Below are 23,820 nucleotides of genomic sequence, written 5' to 3'. Positions count from 1 at the left end.
CTAACTTAAAAATTTCAGTTAATTTTTACGTGGCAAAATCCTGTATTACCATATTTACAGTGAGACAAATAGTGCACGTAGGCACTCAGCACCTGTGAAATGAGATACAAAAATACATTTTGCTTTGAGCATACATGTGGCATTTAATCTGTGATATGTCTAGTATGAGAGTATAGCTTTAGGAGTTTCTTGTAAAGTGTTTATGGGAGCTGGCAAGTATCACAGAATTGTCGAATTGTTTAGGTTTGAAAAGACCTCTAAGAGTCGAGTCTAACCATTAATCTAGCACTGCCAAGCCTACCACTAAACCATGTCCATAAGTGCCACATCTACACATCTTTTAAAAATCTCTAGGGATGGTGACTCAACTACTTCCCTGAGGAGCAACCTTTTCTGTGAAGTTTTTCCTAATACTCAACCTAATCCACCCTTGTTGCAACTTGAAGCCATTTCACCTAGTTCTATCACTTGTTACATGGGAGAAGACCCACCTCCTTTCAGGCAGTTCAGAGTGATAAGGTCTCTCCTGAGCCTCCTTTTCTCCATGCTGAACATCCCCAGCTCACTCAGCTGCTTCTCGTCAGACTTCTGCTCCAGATCTTTCACCAGCTCCATTGTCCTTCTCTGGACATGGTCCAGCACCTCAGTGTTTTTCTTGAATTGAGGGGCCCAAAGCTTTACACAGGATTTGAGGTGTGGCCTCACCAGTGCTGAGTACAGGGGACAATCACTGCACTCGTTCTGCTGGCCACACTATTGCTGGTACAGGCAAGGACACATTGGCCTTCTTGGCCGCCTGGGCACATGCTGGGTCTTGTTCAGCCAGATGTCATCCAGCACCCCCAGCTCCTTTTCCACTGGACAGCTCTCCAGCCACTCTGCCCCCAACCTGTGATGCTCCATGGGGTTGTTGTGACCCAAGTTCACACACCAGGCCTTGTTGAACATTGTCAAATTGGCCTTGGCCCATCAATCCAGCCTGTCCAGATCGCTTTGCAGAGCCTTCCTTCCCTCCAGCAGATTAACATTCCTACCCAACTTGGTGTTGTCTGCAAACTGTTTGAGTGAGGGTACACACGATCCCCTTGTCCAGGCTGTCAGTGAAGATATTAAACAGGGCTGGCCCCAGTACTGAGCTGTGGGCAACTCAGTTGTGACCTGCCACCAGCTGGGTGTAACTCTTCACCACCACTCTCTGGCCATTCAGCCTCTAGACAGTTTTGTACCCAGCAAACAGTGCACCCATCCAAGCCATGAGCAGCCATTTTTTCCAGGAAATGCTGTGGGAAGTGGCATCAAAGGCTTTACTAAAATCCATGTAGACAACATCAACAGCCTTTCCCTGTTTATTAAGAAGGTGATCTTGTCATAGAAAGAAGAGGTTGGTCAAGCAGGACCTGCCTTCACAAACCAGTGCTCGCTGGGTCTGCTTGCCTGGTTGTCCTGCACACGCTGTGTGATGGCATCCAAGATGATCTGCTTCATGACCTTCCAGAGAGTTCCATGGATGCTCCTTCTGACCTGACTGGAGTTCCATGGATACTCCTTCTGACCCTTCTTGCAGATAGGTATCACGTTTTTTTAACTTCTAGTCATCTGGGACCTTCCTGGTTAGCCAGGATTGCTGGTAAATGATAGAAAGTGGCTCATCTGGGCCCACAGACCTGTGTGTTTCTGAGATGCAGCAGATCACTGACCATTTCCCCTTGGATTATGGGTGCTTCATTGTGCTCCCTGTGTCTGTCTTCTAGTTTAGGGGGATGGATACCCAGAGAACACCAGGTCTTGCTGTTAAAGACTGAGGCAAAAAAGGTATTAAGTACCTCAGCCTTTTCCTCATCTTTTGTCACTGTTTTCCTTTTAATGCAGTAAGGGGTAGAGATTGTCTTTAGCCTTCCTTTTGTTGATTATGTATTTATTATCTTTTATGGCAGTAGTCAGATTAAGTTCTAGTTGGTCTTTGGCCCTTCTGATTTTCTCCCTGCAAACCCTCATGTCATCCCTGTAGTCCTCTTGCCTCTTCTTCCAAAAGCCTTAAATTCTCTTTTTTCTTCTGAGTTCCAGTCAAAGCTCTTGGCTCTCTGTTCAGCCACATCAGTCTTTTTCACTGCTGGCTTGTCTATCAGCACATAGGGATGGCCTGCTCCTGTGCTTTTTAAGATTTCCTTGAAGAATGTCCAGCCTTCCTGGACTTCCTCCCAAGAGACTTCTCAACCAAGCCTCTCAACAGGGCATCATCTCTCTGAAAGCCCAGGATCTGCTGATTGCTTGCTTCTCTGAGAATTGAAAACTATCATTTCACATTTGCTCTGCCCAGAACAGCCTCCAGTCATCACGTAACCCACAAGTCCTTCTCTGTTTGCAAATAACAGGTCTGGCAGGGAGTCTTCCCTAGTAGGCTCCCTCACTGGCTGTTCTCAGGCAGTTACCTTCCACATGCTCCAGGAACATTCTGGACCAGTTCCTCTCTGCTGTATTGTGTTTTCTGCAGACATCTGGTAAGTTGAAGTCCACTGTGAGAATGAGGGATAGTGATTGTGAGACCTCTCCCAACTGCTTATAAACTATTTAGCTTTTCTCTTCATCCTGGTTGGGTGGTCTTTAACAGACTCCCACCAGTATTGCCTTGTTAGACTTTCCCCTGAGTTTTACCCTTAACCATGTCATCATTATGCCCTAGACTCCCTAAGATATGGGGCTGCTCCACCACCTCTCCTTCCTTGCCTGTTTCTTCTGAAGAGTTTATAGCCATCCATTGCAGCCGCTCTCACTGTCTGTGTCATCTCTTGCCTACATGGTGGCAGCTATTGTCATAGTTTTAATGCTGTGCAGTGACTTTCAGCTCCTCGTGGTTGTTGCCTGTGCTGTGTACATTGGTGTAGAGGCACTTCAGCTGGGCTATTGATCTCACTAACTTTCTGGGGGAGCAAGCCCTAAGTCTTACATGACCGTTTTCAGTCACTTCCGTGTTTTCTCACATATAATAACCCTTGTGTCCTTACTGCAGCATGGATCTCCATTCCCTACCCCCACTGAGGCAACAGACCAAAGGACCTTTCTAACATGTTGTCCCCCAGTGGTGTGCTGCCCTGAAGTATACCTCTAGTGAATGTGGGTTTATCCCTTCCCCCCTTCAAATCTAGTTTAGTCTTTCAGTAAGCCCTGCTAACTCCTGTGCAGAGATCCTTTTCCTCCCCCACTTTGTATCTGGTGTGCCGTGTCTGTTGCCAGCAGGCCTGGTATCCTATAAACCAACCCATGATCAAAAAACCTTTAAAGATAATCTAAACCAACCCCCTGCCTTTGTCAGGAGTATCTTTCACTAGACCAGGTAGTTTAAAGCCCCGTCCCACCTGGCCTCGAGTATTTTCAGTGATGGTGCATCTACCAGTTCCCTGGGCAACCTGCTCCAACATTTCACCATGCTCATTGAAAAGTTTCTCATGTCCAGTTGAAACTCTACCCTCTTTCAGTTTGAAACTGGTTCCCCTTTTCCTGTCACCACAGGCCTTGGTAAAAAATCTCACTTACAAGCCCTGTTCTCCTTGGAGCCTTCTCTTCTCCAAGATGAACCACACCAACTCTTTAAGCTTGTCATGGAGTGTGGCCTTCTCACCATTTTTGTGGCCCTTCTGTGGAGGTACTCTTAACAAGGAAAGGCTGAGAATACTAGGCCTGTTCATCCTTGAGAAGAGACATCTGAGAGGGGACCTCATCCGTGTCTATAAGTATGTGAAGGGAGCGTTTTGAGGATGGAGCCAGGCTCTTCTCGGTGGTGCCAAGCAATAGGACAAGAGGCAATGGGCAGAAACTGATGTACAGGAAGTTCCTCCTGAATCTGTGGAAGAGCTTTACCCTGCAGGTGACTGTGCACTGGGACAGAATTGCCCAGAGATGTTGTGCAGTCTCCCTCACTGGAGATATTCAAGAAATGTCTGGATGCAATCCTGGGGAGTGTACTCTAGAATGGACCACCATGGTCCTTTCCAGCCTTACCTGTCCCGTGATTCTGCATCCAAACAAAGTTACTGTAACTTGAAAATAATTTTTTTGGATTGTATGTTAGTTATTTCTGTTTTTTTTTTCTTGTGTATTATGTTGTACTTTGATTACTACAATTAAGGCTAATAGGTGTAGAAAAATGTCTGAATTACACTTTTCTCAAAAGACTGTAAAAAATGTGGGTTTTTTGGATCTCTACATGTTAGAACATGTTGGAAACTTTCAGTTTCTATTAGCTTGTAAGGGGATGGATAGCTTTAATGTCCTAATCAGTAATAGTAGCACTTACAGACTTTTTTGTCAATAGTTTTATAATCTTCTCACTGAGCAGTTCCACATGCAGGTATATGCAGAAGAAGGCAAAATTGACCATTATATTGAAGTAACAACTGGCTAATCATTGGCAGTGTTCTTTGGGGTGGAAATAAATGCCATATGAAATGTGTAGCACACTGACCTCAGTGTCTGTTTATTTGGATTTATACAGAGATGAGTGTGCACAGAAATTCTCTGTGTAAGGTGATACTGAGTGGTGGAGATTTTTGGGTTGTAGCTAAAGCAATTAAGATTTTTTTTTTTTAATTTGTGAGCATTGACATGTTTCATCTTTGCATCTATATGACAGTGGGTCAAGAACTTGGTGATGGCTTTGAGCAAACTGAAAATGGTGGCCACTGCCTAATTGATCCCTGCATTGGATCAAGAAACTGCATTTTCTTTTTAGAATTTGAAGAAAAATATTTTCTGAATTTTCTTTCATTAAAACTATGAATGAAAAGCAGTAGGTGGATATAAGATGAGAGATAGCAAAGTGGATGTTGTTTATAAAATTTAACAAGTTCACCTGTCATTTTTCAATAGTTTTTACATGTACTTTATAGTAAAAATGTCTTTTTTTAAAAAAATAAAGATCCTTCTGTTTTCTGTTGCTCATATTGGCATGTGTTAATTAATGGAAATAGTGAGTACACACAGAACAGTACCATATGAATGGTATAAGGTTAATGCATTGTTGTGCAGCTGCAATGCTGAGTAAGACATGGTTTATGTGGGTTTAATAAGTGAACTAACCTTGGAAATTGAAAGAGCCCTCAAACCCAGAAAAAAAACCCCCGTGTACTAAAAATGAAGGCGTGGGATTATCCATATTATTTTTAGGAATAGTTATGTAAGCTCTTCATTTTGTAATTCCAAACCTCTTCTATTGGATAGCTATTTTGTTTTGAAGATGTAGAAAACAACTCCAGAAATTAAAAACTGGAATGCTCTTTCTTTAAGATGTGACTTCACATGGAAATTACTCTGTGCTACTGCTTTTTGTTAATATGAGCTGCAGTTCAAAGGAACATATAACGCTCATTTAATAAGTTCTACCATCTTTTTTTTTTTTGGCATCTTAAAATGCACTCATGTTTAACCGATTCTCAACATAGCACTCGAAATAGCAGTATTTGGACACCAGCTGAAAAAATAGGTGGAATACCTTATGAGGGAGGAACATGCATCATTCTTTTGTTTAACAACTTGCTTCAAGAGATTTTATTTTTGGGGGTACATTTGTGTCGGAACTTTTTTTAAATTTTCATCTGCTCAACAGATTCTGAAGGAAGTGGTCATGGGAGTGAAGATGCATCTAAGGACAGTGGTGAAGGTTCCTGTACTGAATCAGAAGAAAATATCTTGGAGGAGGAACCGGCAGAAGAGAAAGTAGAACAGCAACAGCCAAAAACCTCCACTGAAGAAGAGGTGCCAACAGCAGACAAAGAGGTAATTAAAACTGAAAAGAAAGAGCAAGAAGATGAAGAAGAAAAGCCAAAAAAGAAGAAAGAGAAGGAGAAAGCAGCTGAACCTGATGCTGTGGCTGATGAGCAAACAAATGAACCAAAAAAATGGAATTTGCGCAGGAACCGACCTCTGCTGGATTTTGTATCGATGGAAGAACTAAATGACATGGATGACTATGATAGTGAAGATGACAATGACTGGCGGCCTACTGCTGAGAAAAAAAAAGGAAAGAATGCACTGCGGAAAGAGGGGAGTGATGGAGATAATGAAGATGATGAAGATGACGGGAGTGGAAGTGATGAGGATGACAATGATGAGGAAGGTAATGAAGAAGATAATAGCAGCACCGCTAGCGATGGAGGCTCCAAGAAGAAGAAGAGTAAAGTTCTTAACAGGAATAATGCAGATGATGAGGAATTGACAAATGATAGCCTGGCTCTTTCACAAAGCAAGAGTAATGAGGTAGTGCAACCAACTTTCTATAATATATCTGTTGACAAGTGGAATCTACTCCCCAGTAGCTAGCTATTCTGTTAATATTAAAAGTTAAACTGATTGGCTGGAGTTGTGTTTACACAATAATAAGTGAATAAGTGAAGCAGGAAAAATTATGCTAAATAGGCACTGCATATTAAATAACCTTGCTTGGACCATTTGACCAATCTAATGCCACTAAAGTCAATAAAGGGACTTCTCTTGGCTTTAAGGAGATTGGATTTAGTACTAAAACAAATAGGAGGTCCAGTATGCAAACCAACGTGTTAACGAGACTTCTAGTTCTGTTTTAATGTAAGTGTTGTATACTTGTAATGTTCTGAAGGTTAAATGCATCTGTGATATAATCATAAAACAGATAAATGAGACATTACTCCTTGCCCTTTTTTGTGACAAACATCAGAGTCTGAACACAAAGTTCACTTATAGAAGAATTTTAAGTAAAGAAATATGCACACTAGGTTTAAAATCAAATAGAATAATTATGATCATTTATGTTGGATTTGCTTATATAGTCACAAATGAACTAACTTCTTACCATACTAAAAACATTTGGGTACTATGATTATTATATTAAATATCTTCTGATGACAGAATCTGAAAATTACATATATAAGTGTTTAATAAAGTAACCTTTTTTTTCCCTATGCACAATTACAGTTGCCTTGAAGATTGTGCCTGTGGAAAAATTAGGATACCAGGTTGTCACTGTGGATGACTTCATGTTCTGCTGTAGCAAAATTCTGAACAAAATAAACAGAATTGCTGTAAAATCTACATGCAGTTTTCAGGAAATAGTCACAATGTCAACATAACATTTGGTAAATGGTAGTAATACGACATTTTTTAAAGTTCTGCTGTTCCCTTTAAACTTTATTTAAATGTGTAAAATGACAGGGAACTAAACAGTATTTGAAAGAATTAGCTGTGTCCATTTCAGATACTTTGATAGGTATTATATATATATATATATATTTGTGTATAGTGAGATATATATATTTGTGTATATATATGTTATTGCACGTGAGCTGTGCTGTTTTTATTACTAGTAATAATTGAGATTGAAAAAATAGCATGATTCGTTTGGGTTTTTTTCTTTTTATAACTTTTTGTATAGGCATCTTCTTTCCTTGTCAGGCTCTGTGATTCTAGTATTATTATCTTCATTTTCCTGGCTCAGGAGCTGAAAGTGCTGTACCAATACTAATGATCTGAACTTGAAACAGAGAGAGGCAGTTTTTTTTCAGACTTGCTTCCCATATCAAAATGGAGATGTGAGGCTACATTCTTAGTGATACATTCTTCAGTATAATTTCTGTTGGCTTGGAAAAATAGACCTGTTTCGGAAACCCAGAGCTGTCTCTGGTATGTCTTCTGTCAAGTTTCTTAGTATGCATGGATATCAGATTCTATTCTTGACTTAGATTTGGAACAGTGATCAGAACATAAAATTTGAAGTTCAAATTATAGTTTTGTAAGTAACAATTTATCTTTATTGCATGTAAAGTGCTGTACTGTTTCTGAGTATGTCTTTATCAAGAAGTCTTGCAAAAGTGAGTATCTATAGACTGAATTACAGACTGTAATTTTCAGATTTCTCTGATACTCAATATACTGTATTATAACAGTATACTCTCCACTGCTGCAGTATTTTGAATTAGTAAAAAAGAAAAAGGGTAAAGAAAAATCTTGTCTAGCAGACACATCTAGCAAAATCTCATTGCACTGCAGAAAGTGAGTTCTTAGAAAAAGAGATGTTCAAATGCGCAATTAATTTAGGGAAGAATGTTCAGGTAATTAATTCTGAACATATTGTAGTCCTTTATATGCATTCTTTCTTCTTTCTTTCCTTTGCTTATTTTTGGAGGATGGAAACTGGGGAGGGTGTTGGGAAGGGGTTGTTTGGTTCTTGTTTCCCTGTGATTTTTATTTCTTTACATTTTATAAAAATATTTTGAGGTCTGCGTATACATTATTTTAACATGTGCTGTAATTAAATACCACATGCTTTTCCATTGTATTATGCACAGAATACAAGCTTAGCTTTCTTTCCTGAGGTCAAGCATCATTAGTAGGTAAATGGTGTTTTTCTGTTTTTATAATTACTACCACTTTATAGGACTCTTCTATTCTCAGTGAGATGGTTATTGTATTTTGAATTTTTTTTTCCCCTGTGAAGTTTAAATTCTATGGGCATATAGATTGAAATGCTCACTTTCTTCATTAACACCACAGAAATGGGAATTACATGGTGATCCAGCTGAAATAGTATCTCCCACTTCAGTAGGGAGCAGGACTTGTTCAGGAGTTGCAGCAGTTACTGTTGTATGGAAAAGTTCTCATGTTTTAGACAAGTGGGGTCTCTCAGGTGCTTACATAGACTAAGAGCAGAGGGGAGCAGCACACTTTCCAGATCGCTCCCTCTCTGTGCCTGCCTAAAAACAGTAAGTTGCTCAGCTGCCTTTTTTGACCGGTTGGCTGTCTTCACATGAGGTGAACCTTAATGGATGGGGATCCTAACATTAGAAGAAAAATTTGATGTCCTTTCATCATTGCTTGTTTGTTTGGGTCTTTTGGTCCACGTTTGCATAGGTTCTCACTGCCTAGACAACCAGTGTTATTTCACTCTTGTTTTTACAATACAATTCTGTTTCTTAATTTGAAGTAATACTTTGGTGGTTTTTTTTAATTACCAGACCTTGGGCTTCTATAACAGTAGAGATTACAAATTTCTTTTAAGCTTCTTTCAGTGAAGCCAAATAACAGTTTAAGTCGAAGGTACTGTCTGAAAAAGCTGATTTCTGTGGAGTTGTCACAGGCATCAGAGAAATCTATGCCATAGCACAGTTAATCTGCCAAAGTTAGGGAGCATCTGCTGCCATTTTCCTATCTGTAATGTGAATGGTAAGCTAAACGTGGGTATTTTGAGTAATGATGGGCTGCAGGAATGTCCCAAGCTTATTGCTTTCCTCAAAATGCTTCATCCTAAAAGGAGGATGTTGGAAGAGATGCTCCGTAAGTCTGAGCTCTGTTTAAGAGAATCTTCTGTTGTTCACAATTAATTGCCCTCCTGTAAGCAGTGTGACTCTGTGAATGTTCCTTTCTACTTCTACATGAGCTCATGTTCCCTTAGGCATAGTATTGGTGCTGTATTTTATAAATGGGGGACTGGAATTTAAAAAAAAAAAAAGAGTTTGAGAGGGCATCTTCCACCCTAATTTTTTTTTTTTTTTTTTTTTTGGATGCCACAGCAGTTTTGGAATATTTTTGCATCTTTGACATTTTGAATGGTACCATTGAACTCTCGGGCTCTGCTTTGAAACTATTGCTGTTTCTTTGTATTGCAATGGTTATTTTTCACTATTGTGAAAAATATTTTAGCCTATTTTAGCATCCTTATATGCCTTCGTATTACCAGTGAAGGTAGTTCAAGCTCAAGTATAAAAAATAAATGAATATGTATGGAGGCCATGAAACTACAGAAGAGACAGTGGCTCTGTCACACAATGATAATAATAAGAAGACAGTTTTACTAAGTAAATTAATTTTACATACAACTTTGGTTTATGAAGCACTTCTCTGTGTTTCCTTAGAAAAATTCCCCGTTAAAACCCACATTCACTTTAAGAGCACTGGTTCATATTGCAGGTCGGAAGAACAGGGCAGTGTGCATGTTCTGCAAATCCTTACTCCTGTGTATAATCAGAAGAACATACAGTTTTTATAAATCATACAATTTTGCATAGAGATGCATAAATTTGCATTACAACAAACTCATACAGAGTTGATAATTTTTTACATTTTATGTAAATGAAAACTTGGCAGGCTTGTATTAGCAGTGTATTCTTGGATTTCTCAGATGCATGAGATTTTTTTAATTTTAACAAGATGAAGCAGTTTTTCTGAATGCTGGAACATTTGAATGTCACCTTTGGCCTTTTTTTAAATTTTGATTTTAAATGGTGTCTTAGGTATTCCTTTTTGTAGAATATAAATGGTTCAAAGACATATGTTTCTGTCTGAGGAAATAGCTCTCCTCTGACCTTTGGATCTTAACAGGTCTATAGGTTGCATTGAGATCCATGCATCCCAGCTCTTGCATTCAGGGATGAAATGTTTGAGCATTTTGACCACAAAGAAGCTTTTAGCCTTGTGAAAATAATGTTCCATGGTTTTTTGATTGTTGAAAAATTGAGCAATTAACAGATCTTCTGTTTGCTTTAAATAAAATTGAAGTTCCTGGCATAATCAATGTGTCTTCATTTTTCAATATTAGGACTCACTGATCCTTGAGAAGTCTCAAAATTGGAGTTCCCAGAAAATGGACCATATTTTGATTTGTTGCGTTTGTCTTGGAGATAACAGTGAAGATGCTGATGAAATAATCCAGTGTGACAACTGTGGAATAACAGTGCATGAAGGTAATACAACCCTTCATTCTCATTGCAGGAGGAAGGCATATGCTTTGCTTTTAATAACATTTTGACTCGTGTTCTTCTAACAAAACCTTTCAATGCTGGGGGTATGTTTTTATAATGCTACATTGATCTTTTTTAGTGGTGTAACACCCATCTTCTGCTTTAGCAAAGCAAATACAAGAACCTGTGGGATGGGATGTAGTCTACAGATACTAATACAGTGAATGACAGTCTGCAAATATTGGAGCTATACACCATATTTTCAGGGCTTTAGGATATTCTATATCTTACCTATATCTTACCTAGTTCAGTATATTAATTTGATTGCCTAATTGGGATATAAGATAATGAGAATAGGATACCTTCTAAAAGGGAAGGTTATTTCACCTATATTTTTGTTGTACCAAAATGGCAGAGAGACGGGGAAGAAGAAAGGTATACTCCATGGCATTTATTTATAAGTGAAATAGGCTTTCATTCTTCAGAAGTGTACAAGGCATTTATTTAAGTTATGTGACTCCCTTAATTTAAAAATTTTTTGAGCTGTTTAGCATGTCCTTCTAGGTAGGAAGTGATTTTATAAATTCCATGCTCACGCGTCAGATTTCTCATACTAGATTGAAAACTGTTTCAAAACAGTATTTTTCATGCACTAGGATGTATTCAGTTCTTCCCTTGAAATCACTTAGGAAACTAAGGATAGAATTTCTATCCTGTGGGTCAGGTGCCTTATATTATGTGTCCATGTGTACTTTCAACTCTTGAACCTGTTGTGGTCTTTTGAAGAACTGATCCATAATGTCTGTCAATTGTTGCTTAGAGAGCAGTTTAGTTGACCTAATTTATGATGAGCTGAATCACACTCCACGTGCCTTTGAGGGCATTAGACAGGTCTTATTGCCTACTATAACTGTTAGGCTGCTAAATTTATGTGTCTCGCAGATCTCCTTCCTCTGTATCCATGAAGTTTTTGAAAAGTAATGTGCAGAATATATCTGATTTGGGGTGCAGTAACTATCTAAAAGTTTTATAGAATCTTGATAGATCTTCTTCTTTCCCTAGCATAGTCTAATATTAACTCATGAGGAACAAAAAAAGTGTCTTTTGCTGATAGTTATAAATGCATGTTTGAGAATTCCCCGAACATTACATCCAGTCAAAACATCCAAATTCTAAACCTCTGGAGCTCCCTGAAGATTCTTCTGGAAGATTTATTTAATGATTGTAATGATTGCTAAAGTGAAGAATGATTGTGATAGGAAAATGATCATCTGCCACTTTGGAATGAAATGATGGCAAATCTGTTTTTTATTTAAGAGGAGTGCTTTAAAAATCCCCAAAAGATCACTTCCTCACTTCGCTTAGTTTACTAAACTTTTGTCCCTACAAAAGGAAGGTTATAGCTGGCTTTCCTCTACAGGAAAGTAGTTCCATAGTTCAAAAGTCACTTGAATTTTAGTAATTCTAAATCTGTTTAAAAGTAATGGCTGCTATTCTTTTTACAGTGTTCCCAGCAAAGATTCCCTGTAGTCCCACTGATACAAAGAGTACAGTGTGTATGTTTCTTTTGTTGTCATTGCGACAAAGTAAAATAGATTAATTCAGAAGATTTAATTTGTTAGTTTCTTCTGGTAAGTTCTACAGTGTGTACCAGGTAATTGACTATAGATGTTGGTTAATTTTTCACACTTGTGGTTGAGTGTTTAGTTAGCTCTTTGCAATTAATTTTAATAATAAATACTTGGAAGTGTATATAAAGCAGTTGTGAGGTTCTGTTTGAATAGGTGAATTCTTAGAGGAAAATAAGCAAGCTGTGTATGTGAAAGTAATTGATGACTGTGATAAAAATGCAAATTTCCACAGCAACAATTTGAAGCTGAACAATTCGGAGTTTTACTTGACATTTTATGTGTATGTTTCATTACTAGATATGTATGAATATAGTTTCAAGTAGAAATGGACATTTATTTTGCTGTGTTTGTTTCTGTACTTTGATATTTTCTAATGATAAGGAAGGGCAGGTGCTATTTTAAATCTGAGCTTTTTTCAGTAATTTGTTTAAATAATTGCTTGCAGCAAATAAAAATATTATTGCTGTGGTTTAACCCCTGCCAGCCACCAAGCCAAACATGGCCACTCGTTCACTTACCTACCAGCAGGATGGGGAGAAAATGAGAAGGGAAAAAGCTGGAAAACTTGTGAGTTGAGTTAAAGACAGTTTAATAGGGAAAGCAAAAACCACACACGCAAGCAAAGCAAAGAATTAATTCGTAGCTTCCCATAGTCAGGAAGGTGTTCAGCCATCTCCAGGAGAACAGGGCTCCATCACGTGTAACGATTGCTTGGGAAGTCAAATGCCATCACCCTAAGCATTTCCCTGTTCCTCCATCTTCCCCTCAAATTTGTATATTGAGCATGATGTCAGATGGTCTGGAATATTCCTATGGTCAGTTGGGGTCACTTGTCCTGGCTGTGTCTTCTCCCAGCCTCCCATGCACCCCCAACTTCCTCACTGCTGTGGTAGTAGGGAAAATAGAAGAGGCCTTGACTCTGTGTATGCCCCGCTCAGCAATAATAAAAACATCTCTTTATTATCATCACTGTGTTTAGCACAAATCCAAAACATAGCCACACACTAGCCACTATGAAGAAAATTAACTCCACCCAAGCCAAAACCTGAAGAGCTATAAAAGAATTGTAACCTTTGAAGCTTTAGTTTGATTCACTGATCTTATATATGCACATACATATATGTGACTTGGAGATTTCTGCACTCCTGCCCAGTGCTCACTGACTGACTATTTACTTCTGAATGCACAAGTAATACATGAAGACAACCTATCATTAGAAGTTGCAGTCAAAACCAAAATGCAGTGCAACAGTTACCTTTTGGTCCTGTTTGCTTAATCATTCAACTTGGCTGATTTCCAAAATAGATTGAAAAGTAGTTGAAAAGGTAATTACTGTCTAATCATATAAACATGGCTTGCAACCTTGAGAATTATTTTTTTAATGTTAATAGAAGCAAGATTTACTCTTAATGGCATTGGCTTTGATCTGTACTTTGTAAATGTATACCCAGATCATAGACATAGACTGTATTTATAGTCCTTTGTACTCTTATACATAGCTGCTTGGTAGTTTGAAAAATAAGTTCCAGTAATGAGTGAGTCTGTTTTGTAAATACAGTGAAATCCAAGAATTTGTTTTATTTTTTCATGTTTCCTTTAGTAGGTAGGTTGCCGTGGCTGTGGATATCATGCTGTGTCCTGAAATTTGTTCTAATATTTGAGCTTTTGAATTTTTCAGAACACAGTATTGAATGAAGAGGCTCCTATTTATGAATTGGATAGAATTCATAAATATGCAGTGACGTTTACCTGCATTTAGTAGTATGCCCATTTCCTGCAGTCTGATTTTGATTCTTAACAGTTGCCTTTTCCCTAGAATCAAAGCCAGTTATTCCGAAATGCCCAAAGCAAGCTGCTGGAATATCACAGAGGTTTCCTTCCTAGTTTTTATATGCAATATCAAGTGGTATTATGAATGAGCATGTTTTCTCTTCTTCTCTGTAGCAAGGTAAACAATTATTTGGAAGGAGTGCACTCCTTTCACACCCTACTGGTGTCCCACCCAGGGTCCCACATAATGATGATACTGACAATTTGATTGTTCTTCCCCTGAAGACCTTGTTTTCTCCTTCTCCTTGTTGATTATTACAGAAACTGTTTTGCTTCACAGGGAGGGGGTCTTACACCCTTGACTTATGCCTTGGTGTTCTGTTCAAGTGGAAGTTTCTGTCTACCACAGAACCTTTCTGGTGACTGGAACAGATTTTTCTATGACAGCCACCTCTGTTTTAATGTGAAGTTATTCATTAGCTGAGAAAATAGTGTTCTGAGTCAAACCTACTTCTTCTACCACCTTTTCCTTTTGAGGACCTGGTACAGCAGCTGCTTGTTCAGTTGTGACTTGTCTTCCTGTTGGATTGCTTGCTTGCATTAATGAGCTGTTACATAAGGTCTTCCATGGAAAAAAGGAGGTGATAACTCATCTAGGAGCAAGTCTGCCGGAGCTCATGTGGAAACAGCAACATGGCCAAGAGTTAGAGGGGAATTTTCATTCAGACCTAAAGTCATGGGCCCTTAATAAATACCTTTACTTGACTTATTGATGAGTTTTGAGATTGTGAGAAATTAATTTTACTTTCTAATACAACTGTTTGCTGTGTGATGTTCATATCACCTATACAGCCTGCATCACTTGTCCAAAAGCTGTCTTTGCACTGCAGATATGTGTCCAAAAATCTATTCTTAGGGGTGTAAATAACTGGTTCAAATTTTAACTGCCTTTAAACTGCATAAGTAGCGTACATGTAATGCTAATTTAATACCCACTCTTACACAATGCATTCATCTACTAGTTTGAAAAGCCTGTAATTAGTTCATGTCCATCAATTAAAAGTGTGTTCTCATTTTGCATATCAACCTATCCTGTCACATCGTCTCTTTTCCCCCCCCAAAAAAAGAGAAAAAATTATTTCTTACTGAATTTGTACTGTTGCTTTTTAGAATTTTTACTTCTGTATGAAGATAATTGTCATTTCTTTTTATAAAAGTCTTCTTTAGACACCAGTCTGTCATTTTGGATAAATGCGTTTGTGCTAAGATCTTGTAATAGCAGAACACCCCCAACTGTGTTGTCAGTTTTTTTGACATCTTGATTTCAGTGTGTCTGAAGAAAATGTCTGGCACACATCCTATCATTTGCCACAAGTGCAGGTAGTCCGCTTGCCAGTTGTTGCCCTTGGGTTAGTTGCTGTGAGTTAAATGGGAAAATTCTGCATTTTTTGAGCAGTTTCTTTTCCATCTCCTGTCTTTGTTTCTTACTGTACTTTGATGTGTATATCAGAGAATAAAACTTCTCTTGCTAAAAGCAATAGTGTAGTTGCCATATGCTCTACAGTGTAGGAAAACACTTTTGCATTTTAATTTTGCCCCTTACTGTGGTCTGCTGCTGTCTGGTATAAAAATCCATTTTTCAAAATCATGTACTTTAGTACTCTCCATTTACTAAATAAAAATACTGTTCTGAATTTATGATGCATGAAATTATTAATGTATTTATTTTAAACTGTTGGTCCAATGAAGAATTGAATGAAGCATAGTTTAAATACTGTGATCTCACAGCATTTAATTTTGCAGACACAGAGTTTACCAGAAAGTTCATGTTTCAAAGTATATGTAGATGTAGTTGGTGTATGCAGATATCCTCTTTGGCAAAAAATTACCTTCCCAGAGAAACAGAGGACCGGATGCAGCCAAGACAAAAATTAGGTCTCTATTCCTGTTTCTGTCAGTGGTATGCATTTCAGAACAATTATTTTAATGGCATTATTTTGAAGTGTGTACAATTTCTTTTTATTGACAATCACATGAAAATATAAGCTGTTGACAGAGTAAAATGACTTCAAAATCAGGGAATAAAAAGGTTGTCTTCTGTATATAATGACATACATTCAACAGATAACTTGGCTGTAATTGTAATATACAGATGCCATTGATGGAACAGTAAGTGTTGTGAAAATTTTACCTTCTGGAATTTCATGTGTTTAAATTCATAGGTTAGTATTACTGTCGCAGTCCGGCTCTGTGCTCACATGCACGCAGCACACGGCCAGCTTCAGTAAACGTCGGTCGCCAAGAGATGGGAAGGGCCTTTGCACGAGTTCCAGCAGGAGCGTTTACTGCTTCTACTCTGCTGGAGATTCAGGGGCAAAGACAAGAGAACAGTGGCAAACCAGGGTTTTATCCGGGGCCGGGGAAAAGGCAGGACTAGGGACCGGAGACCAATGGGGAAGCTCTGGGGGAGTGAGGAGGGGTAGAGGCTGACAGCCAACCGGGGAACCCAAACTGGGGTAGATGAACATGACAGAACAAGCATCCTGGGAGAAGCCTTTCTGGTCACCCTAACCTAAGTGGTTCTTGTGGTACGAGGGACTTGCCTTACTGAGCACTCTCTGTCCCTTGTAATGTAGGTTTACTGGCCACCACAGGTTAGTATTATACTAAACTATTTTTATTGTTTAGTGTTAATGGTGTTGAAGGTGGTGTCAGAAGTGGAGTTACGATGTAGTAGTCTAAGAATATACAAGCATGAGGATTTAATGAACTTTAGTTCATGTAGGTTCTGGGTGTGGGTTCGGCGATCACGAGGGGCGCCAGACTGTAGGTACTTTGGTGGGCTGGACGGTCGGGACGGACGGTGACGAGAGATCTCTATAGTCAGATCTTGGAACATGCGGTTTATTGCAAAGGGCGTGGGTATAGGGGCACTGCTTAGAGCTGCAGCTGGCAGCTCTGAGCAGGCCCAAGAGAGCAAGAGAGTAAGCGGGTAAGAGAGAGAGAGAAAGCAAGAGGAATGAGAGTGAAGAAGTGTGTGTGAAGAGAGAGTAAGAGTGTGTAAGAGTAAGAGAGAGAGTGAGAGTGTGTGAAGAGTAAGAGAGGAATGGTGAAGTCTTGGTTACAATACAATAAATCATCTTCTGTACTGAATATTCTAATTGTCACTAACCAATCTAATACAAGATACAAATCCTATGGCATTTACATACAGCCTATAAGAGTTCTTATATTACCATAGAGTGTTACATCTTAACTTCTAAAAACTACTCTTTGGACCCCTTCTGCTGAGCTAGTAGGGTCTGCTCTGACCCTTGGACCTGCCTGCAAGCAGAGGGTATTGTTCAATCAAGAGGGGATTACCTTCAGTCGGACATACCATTGTTTTCCAGTTGTTCAGTAACTAAGATTTGGTATTTCAAAAGTGGCTTTCATTTCGATGTTGCCTGTAGTTTTCATATTCCCAAAATCTTTTGTCAGGCAATCATATTTATAAGGCTTTCCTGTTTCATCTTCCCCAACAAGTTCAAAAGGCGTTCTTACGGGTATTCTGAAGACCCAGACTTCAGAATTTTTGTGAATGTTAAGGAAAGGCAGCGTGCTTTTTCAGGAAAGTGTTTAAAAGTTATTTTATTTTCTTCAGTGTGTTTTCCAGTCAAAGGGGCAGATGGTTGACTTAATGCCAAATAGGTTAGTAATAATAGCTGGAGCCAAACATGTCCTTTACAGGTTCTGTATCCTTCCCCCTGTTGTCCTTTCAGGCCTTAAGTAGTCACACTATCTGTGCACTTGTACTTTTAGAGGGAACCTAAAGATTACCTCCTGATGCTTTTACTAAATGAGCCCTTAGGTTGCTTTCTGTTCCAACACCAGCAATTCCCAATAATTCATACAGAACAGTTGGATTGAGCAACTTTAAATTGATCTTCAGTGTAGCCACTTAATACTAGGATGGAATGGTTTACCAAGTAGCAGCTTTGTATTTGCATATCTATGCATTTTGAAGTCCTAAAGATAAGGGGTTTTAAAATTTTTGTTAACTGGAACAAAAAAATTCTTTCAGCATAGCAAAAGAAGGCAGGTAGTAATAGGTTGAACCTTTGTTGTACGCAGCATTTTTAAGGATGCTAAAATGATATCTTTAAAGAGGTAATTGTTTTAGACTTTGGAGCATACTGAAATTGGCCCTTCTCTGAAACCTGGCTTCATAGCCAGCAAGGTTTTGTATTGCAGCTTTGATTCAGTAGCTTTATTTGGCAGTGTACACCAGGTCAGCAGCAGTCTTACAGTCTTACAGGCTGGATTTCTTCAGCTCTGTGGTGGACCAGATTGTTTTGATGTTTTTGTCAGCAATGATTAATAATAATCTGGTCTGTTTTCTCCAGCTAAAGACCACCCCTTCTGCTGGGTGTCACAGTGTGGTGTTTAGCTTTTGCTAAATGCCAGTTGAGGAAAAGAGTGAATGCCTCCTTGTCTGTCAGAGATCTTAAACTCTTTAAAGCTGTCATTAAGATTTATATACAAATTGCGGTAAAAAATTGGGTTAAAAATATGGACCTCTTTTTTTTTTTTTTTTTTTTTTTCCCCCCACTTTGGAAAAGGAGCTATATTTGTATTGTTACAGAAATAATGTTTAATGCCAACACATGTGATAAGGATGGAAATAATTGCAGCGCATTTGTGTCATTTTCTGGGAGGAAGGATAAAAAACAATCAGGTATATATGAGTGATAAGTATAATAAAGCAACTATTTCAGAATGAAGGTAGGACAGTTTGGGAAAGTCATTATTCTTATTTTAGTATACTGGTGGCACTTAGGCTAGAAAAGCAAGTCTAATTACTTTCAATTGGTGAAGAAGCATCAGTGTTTGAAAGAAACTGATTTTATTTTGCCATGTGGATTGAGAGCAGTATTACAGCATCTGTAATGTTAAGAAACTTTTGGTAAGTACTTTTAAGAAAGTGTTAATATGTTTAGAAGTCTGAAGGAATTACCAAAAGGTTAATAATTCATCAGCTCTATGATATCAATGGGCCATGTGTTTGTACATTAGTGCTATTGCTGAAAATGAGATTTGCTGGCAAGTATTCAAAATCATGTTATTAGAATTAAGAAAAAATTACTCTGTGGAGTGCTGCCTTAAAGCTGGTACCGCATTATAAGGAAGATGAAGTTACCCTATGCATGAGCTATATGATCTTGTATATCCCTAATGAAATTTGTCTGTGAGTGTGCTTCTGCACATTACTTGTCCTTTCATTCTAAGATGCTTTTTATAATGAAAAGAAACATTTTGCCATCTTATTTTAATTCTTATTGATAAGGTTCATTCTGTAATGGAAGACTACATTTCTTAAGTGGTTCCTGCAGCGTTGCTTATTTCCTGAATGTAGTTTCAGTGTGTTATGCAGACCTCTGCTTCTGTCGCAAGGGGAGTTGGAGTACTGTTGTTATTTTATTACAGCCAGTGGGTAATGAAACAAAGTAAAAGATGATGTTGCTATTTAATTGCAGAATTAAGTAATTTTACTGCTCTGGAAGCACAAATTTTGACTTGATTGCTGTATTTGATAAATAGATGAATTTAATTTTTTAGTAAAGTCTCTACTGCGTTTTAAGTGTTGACAATTAAATATTTTTTCTCTTACTAAATAGCAGCTAAATGTTCAAAGTGTGGTGGGATATGAAAAAAAACACTTTTGTGGTGATTAGTGTTAGGATTTTCCTTTTTTTCATTTGCAGTAGTAACCAGTACAATTCTTGCTCTTGTGCAAAATTTAAATAACAAATCACTTTAAAGACACTGTTTCCTAAATTTGTGGTAATTAAGCATGCATAGGCACCTATCAGTCATAAAGAATACCCTTAGTTGTACTGAAGAGGAATGGAGAAACTGAATGATTGAGCCTAGCCATTACTTCAAAGCAGGTACAAATGAGAGTGCTTAAAAAATATATGTATATTTCATCAATCACCAATGTGGTGTCTCAGAATTGTCAGTTTGTGCTCCACAAATTATACTTTGGTTTTGGAGTTGCACAAGGGTTCTTAAGGTCAGTCCTGCAACTCAAAAAGTAGGTAAATAGTGTTTTTTATTTCGTGTGTATATTCTTTTGTAGTTGATTTGCATGCTGAATGCAAAGTAGAAAAGTGGAGTGCGTATTTGTTGACTGGATTCTACTGAGATAATGAACCTCTAGAAGAAAACCCAAACACTCTCCCCTTCCCTCCAAAAAATGTTCATTTTCAGGGAGAAGAGCTTGTTGCATTTATCTTGAAATACATTTCTTGAAAAAAAAAATGCATAATGCATTGAGGTTTTTTTTAATCTTTGGTTGCTTCAAGTCTTGTTTTCTTACTTCCCTTCCTAACGGATAGTCTGAAAGAACACCAAGTGTGGCTAGAAAAATAAAGTAAAACAGTCTTTTTTTTCTTGTTTTACAGTTGTAATCTAAGACAATCACATAAAACAGATGACTTTTTAGAATAAAACTCTTTAAAATGTGAATTTTGCACTAACAATAATAGTTTCAAAAATGTAAGCTTTCTTGGGTATCTCAGTATTTCTCTCATATTGTTCCCCTGAATCTGTATGTGTGTGTGTTTCCTTCTAAACTCAACTGAGAAGTGTCTGCTGCTACACTTGTCTCTTCTTATATTGATCTCGCATTTATCCTGTGTGTAGGTTGCTATGGTGTTGATGGAGAGAGTGACTCTATCATGAGTTCAGCTTCAGAAAATTCCACAGAGCCTTGGTTTTGTGATGCATGCAAATGTGGTGTCACTCCTAGCTGTGAATTGTGTCCCAACCAGGATGGGATCTTCAAGGAGACTGATGCAGGCAGGTAAGACTGAATAAGTGATGTTTTAAATTTGACATCCTTTTACATTTAAAAGATTAGGTTTTTTCCTATACTTTGTAAAGACTCTGCTCAAGTCTATTGACTTTCAAGTATGGTGTAAGTGGAAGGAAAACTACAAGTTTTTTAGTTCTTTACTGGGTCAGTAATGCCAGGTAATAGGAAAAAGTAGCATAACAAAATTATATTGAAGGTGTGCTAAAGGTATTCAGACAGACCTGGTATATTATGAGTATTTTGAATTATAAAGATTATATTATTGATTTTTGAGAATATTCTTCGCTTCTTTTTAGGATTGCATTCAGGTCTAATTTGAGAATAAGCAGATTAATTCTCGTGATGTCTTCAATTCCTGTCACATTTGGAAAATAAATTAAGATGTAAATATTAATGATAACTAATTATCTATACAAAAGGCAAAAACTAGATTATCAGTGATGTCTGATTTGTGCTTAATTTTACTGGTTTTTGCTGCATAGGGTTTTTTTTTTGTTGTTTGGTTTTTTTTTTTAAATAGACCATGAAAATTAAGGTTTTTCCCCTACACCCTATGGTTGTATAAATTGCAGGTGTGTGGTAATAAGCAAAGCTTTCATGTGCTGGGCTTGTCATAAGCTTTTAAAAAACAAGTTACACAAGTGAGTCAAGATTTGTAGTGAATAATTTTGACCATTGGAGGTAGCAGTGCTCTTTTAATACTTCTAGGGTTCAGTCCTTGTGTCGGGTCTGTTGTAGATTCAAGAGTGTATGTGCATCTTCCTTATAAAGCTTTTACAAAGCTAAGCAACTTGTGCTTTTTCAGTTGTTTTCTGTTTTAATGATAATGCTTCTATATGCAAGAAAAACACTTTTTTTAAAGAGTAAAAGTCAATTGTGTAACAAGAAATGTGAGACTTGATATCACCTGACAAATTTTATTTCAACCTTTTTTTTCTTGTGTTCTACAAACAATTTAAGCCCTATATATATGACTTCCCCTTTATCCTAGTAGAAACTATAGTCAACATTTTAATAATTGTTTAAAATTCTTCTTGTAAAATGGTGGTACGCTTTTGGTTAACCTGGAGGTATTTTCTTTGTTACATAGGTTGTCTGTGCAGAGGCATATGCCTGCCTTGCTGACAGTGGGCGCTATCACAATAATTTATTACTGTTGTTGTGTCTTTACTTGCTAGACAATGTGATATTGCTGTCCTGGATAAGTTTGTTCTCCCAGATGAAGAGATTATGTACTAGAAAAAAACAAATACTAATTGCAATTTACTAATTCACATTACTAATATGTGAAAATTCCTGTGCTCTCTTTTTATTATTTGTTTATGAATTTGAATTCTCAGGGGTAGGGAGGCACTGTAGAGTCTTGGGGCAGTGTCTATTATGTTTTCATTATACTCAGTAAACTGCAATCCAATTCAGTGCTTTTCTTGACATATTAGCAGGAGGAGACTACTGAGTAACAGATTCCTTTAATTCACCATTGCTCTTCATGCCCTTACCACCTTTTAAAAATAAATTCTTCATATACATCAGTTCTAGAAATTACACAAGCCAAACCTAGTCAGTTTCTCTTCATAATCAAATTGGAATAATTTCTTTCTACATGAAAGGTGAATCATTAGAATAATGAGGTGCTTAATTTCTCAGCAGAAGCCTTTTCACATTAATCTCTCAGTTTCACAAGTATAAATGTGAATTTATGAAATTTTACTTCTCAAAATGCTATTATCCAAAAATACACATTCTGTCCTTGTTTCAGTATGGAGTTTTTCTTCTTTCCTAATCAACATCTGTCATCATTGCTGCAAGCTAAATGGATGGTAGAGTAACAAGGAAGATTATTCTTCTTTGATTACCCAATTTGTCTTAATTACAAGCTTCTAAAACATGTGCAGCTAAATAAATGAGCAGGAAAATATTTAGAGCTGGTACTAAAAGCAGCTGAAGCTGCTTCAGCTGTGAACTTGACTGACTTGTGTATGTTTTTTAATAACGATTCAGGTCTGAGTTCGCATATAGGTGGTTCAAGAAATGAGGCACTTGTGTGCCAATCACACTGAAATGGCAGTTTAAATCTGTGATACTGCAATACTTGGGTGACATGTACTAAAACATTTTGAGAAGGTCAGTATGAAGCAAGCAGCCAGCTGTTGGGTTTATCATAGATAAACTCCTACAGAGTGCAGCAGCATTAAATACACCAGTGGAGCATGAAAAAACTGTGCAAATTAAATTGAGAAAGCAGCTGCTTGTAGAAGATGTGTATCGTTATAGTGAACTTTGGAGGGTACGTTTAGTAGGCTGTATTAAAACTTACTATCAAAAATCTCCAACCAGAACCTTGGATTTTTGTTACGAATAATTATGAAGATATGTAGCTTCTGTTTATAAAGATTTGTTCTATATTACACACCTTAAATTAAAGGAAGAGTATGGAAAAGAAGCCTTACAGAATTCAGATGTTTTTTATTTACAAACAAGCAGTCTATTTATCTCAAGGTTACAGGTCTCATTTATTTTGTGTGGTATTTTTCTTCTAAAAATTTTTTAAATTTCCTTTTGAAAACAAGTACAATATGCTTATGTCAATGAGGTATTTACTTTAGTAAATCATAATGTTTACCAAAATGCATATTTAAGCACATACCTATGCTTTTTTTAGTAGAGGAACATTTTATTCAAGTGTGGTAGTGATTTAGGCCAAGCTATTGCCACTCCCGGATACAGCATGGAAGGGCAGAGGTGGTACCTGGTGCTCCATTGCTTCCCTGCAGGGATATCTTGTTCCTCCACTGGTTTTGTGGGGATGTACTTTTCACATACTAATGAAAATAGTCTTTTTTTTTTTTTCACATTGTAT

General features: G+C 37.6%; 1 protein-coding gene across 5 annotated transcripts in view; it reads left to right on the top strand.

The window, feature by feature from the left end:
* The window catches only part of PHF14 (PHD finger protein 14), a 164,521-nt gene that overhangs the window by 7,594 nt on the left and 133,107 nt on the right, over window positions 1-23,820 (top strand). For all 5 annotated transcript variants that reach the window (XM_039548156.1, XM_039548154.1, XM_039548155.1 and 2 more), the window contains exons 3-5: window positions 5,600-6,249; window positions 10,559-10,703; window positions 20,789-20,948. In XM_039548156.1, coding sequence (XP_039404090.1) covers window positions 5,600-6,249; window positions 10,559-10,703; window positions 20,789-20,948 — 955 coding nt within the window. The remainder of the gene's footprint in view (window positions 1-5,599; window positions 6,250-10,558; window positions 10,704-20,788; window positions 20,949-23,820) is intronic.

The sequence above is a fragment of the Corvus cornix genome, chromosome 2, assembly GCF_000738735.6.
Source record: "Corvus cornix cornix isolate S_Up_H32 chromosome 2, ASM73873v5, whole genome shotgun sequence".
Taxonomy (NCBI): Eukaryota; Metazoa; Chordata; class Aves; order Passeriformes; family Corvidae; genus Corvus; species Corvus cornix.
The sequence above is the reverse complement of the archived record's forward strand: the minus strand, read 5'-3'. Positions and strand labels throughout refer to the sequence as shown.